The following is a 2041-nucleotide window of genomic DNA, read 5'->3' as shown; positions in this document are numbered from 1 at the left end:
CGGGGGCTCGCGCGTGGGCACGGTGCCGTGAGCGGGGGCGTCGGTGCCCGGCCCGTGCCCTGCCTGCTGCGGCCAGGAGTGACTCCGGCCGGACCCACGGGTGTTCTCATGTGCTCGTGTGACGGTGACAGGCCGTTCACTTCACATACGTAAGAAACACGCCCGTCTGTTATCGCTAATGTCACCGCTGCCCTCTGAGCCACCGTTAAAGTAGTTCAGGGGTGCCCGGCTGGCTCAGTCAGCCGGGGGTGCAGCTCTTGATCTTGGGGTTCTAGGTTTGAGCCCCGCATTGGGTGTAGAGATTACTTAAAATAAAAAGGGACTCCTGGGTGGCTCAGTTGGCTGAGCATCCAACTTCGGCTCAGGTCACGATCTCGTGGTTCGTGGGTTCGAGCCCTGTGTCGGGCTCTGTGCTGACGGCTTGGAGCCTGGAGCTGCTTCGGATTCCCTGTCTCTTCTCTCTGCCCCTCCCCACTTGTGCTCTGTCTCTCTCTGTCTCAAAAATAAATAAAATAAAGTAAAATAAAATAAAGTGCTTCATAGTGACCACATGACGGAGCTGCAAAGAAAAGAATGTGCTGCGTGTACAGTATGACTAATTACACGACTACAACCTTCATTCCTTAAGCTGTATTTTCTCCAGATCGAATCCCTTTTGATGGAAGTTCGTTTGTTGGTTCGTATCTTTGCCCTTTGTGATTCTTAATTCTTGACGATGAAGCCTCGCGACTGCATTGTCGCCTCCTTCCGCAGTGGTTTGCGGAAAGCGTTGGTGGCCCCTGGTCTGCACGAGCCAGACGCCCGCCGCGGGAGCCCCGTGAGGGGCGTCTCTGCGCCCCCACAGACCGGGGCGCTCGGGGGCCGCTCGCGCTCGCACGTACGCGGCAGCGCCAGCAGGGGTCTCTGAGGAAGCCGTCTCTTAGGTGTGTCTGACTCCGGCCGCACTTGAGGTCTCAGCCCCTCGCGTTCCCGCCGCAGGTCGTCGAGCTGAAATTCGGCGGGAAGGACATCCCCGTCACCGGCGCCAACAGGATCGCGTACATCCACCTCGTGGCTGACTACAGGCTGAACCGGCAGATCCGCCAGCACTGCCTGGCCTTCCGGCAGGGCCTGGCCAACGTGCTGAACCTCGAGTGGCTGCGCATGTTTGACCAGCAGGAGATGCAGGTCCTCTGCCCGCCGCGGGGGCGCGGGGAGCGGTCGCGAAATCCGTCGCAGATCTTATGAATTGGCCTCTCTTTTTGCAGGTATTAATTTCTGGTGCGCAAGTTCCCATAAGCCTCGAGGACCTAAAATCCTTCACAAACTACTCAGGTATGTTGGCACCACTGGTGATTTACTGCTGAAAATGTTACCGTTGGTATTTCTATTCCCAAACTAGTGTTCTTAAAATTTGTTCGTTTTTGGGAGAGAGAGAGACAGAGCCTGAGCAGGGGAGGAACAGAGAGAGAGACAGAGCACAAGCAGGGGAGGGGCAGAGAGACAGAGGGAGACACAGAGTCCGAAGCAGGCTTCAGATCTGAACCCAGGAACCAGAAGATCACAACCTGAGCCGACGTCGGCCGCTTAACCGCCTGAGCCGCCCAGGCGCCCTGGTCTGTCTCTTTCAAAAATAACAAGCATTTAAAAAAGACTTTTTAAATAAGAAAAATAATAAATTTAAGGTCATTTTATTTTCACAAAATAATAGTCATTTACCATTAATGAGATCACAGGTGATTTTTTTCATTGTACTTCTCTTTTTCCTAAATATGATGGAATGAATATTTCCTTCTGAACAGTGTTGAAGCCTTAAAACATCCTGCACAGGAGTCCAGCTACCGCTGAGTAAGGAGAGCCTTTCTCTCCTCAAAGATCAGTATTAGCCTGATACCAAAAGCGAACAAAATTAACCCCAGGAATGGAAATTATACATGAGTATCCCTCAGGGACGTAGATGCAAAATCCTCAGAATGCTCGCAGACGGAGGCCGGCAGCCGGGCGGCTCGGCGGCCGCAGGGGCAGGGGGGCGCCAGCTCCCGAGCGTGTCCCCGATCCGGGG

At 54.3% G+C, this 2041-nt stretch overlaps 1 protein-coding gene across 4 annotated transcripts in view; it reads left to right on the top strand.

The window, feature by feature from the left end:
- UBE3C (ubiquitin protein ligase E3C) overlaps nucleotides 1-2041 on the top strand; it is a 98474-nt gene that overhangs the window by 84515 nt on the left and 11918 nt on the right. For all 4 annotated transcript variants that reach the window (XM_029920934.1, XM_029920924.1, XM_029920941.1 and 1 more), the window contains 2 exons: nucleotides 979-1167; nucleotides 1248-1314. In XM_029920934.1, coding sequence (XP_029776794.1) covers nucleotides 979-1167; nucleotides 1248-1314 — 256 coding nt within the window. The remainder of the gene's footprint in view (nucleotides 1-978; nucleotides 1168-1247; nucleotides 1315-2041) is intronic.

The sequence above is a fragment of the Suricata suricatta genome, chromosome 2 (genome assembly GCF_006229205.1).
Source record: "Suricata suricatta isolate VVHF042 chromosome 2, meerkat_22Aug2017_6uvM2_HiC, whole genome shotgun sequence".
NCBI lineage: Eukaryota > Metazoa > Chordata > Mammalia > Carnivora > Herpestidae > Suricata > Suricata suricatta.
Note: the sequence above shows the minus strand (reverse complement) of the source record. Positions and strands in the feature narration are given on the sequence as shown.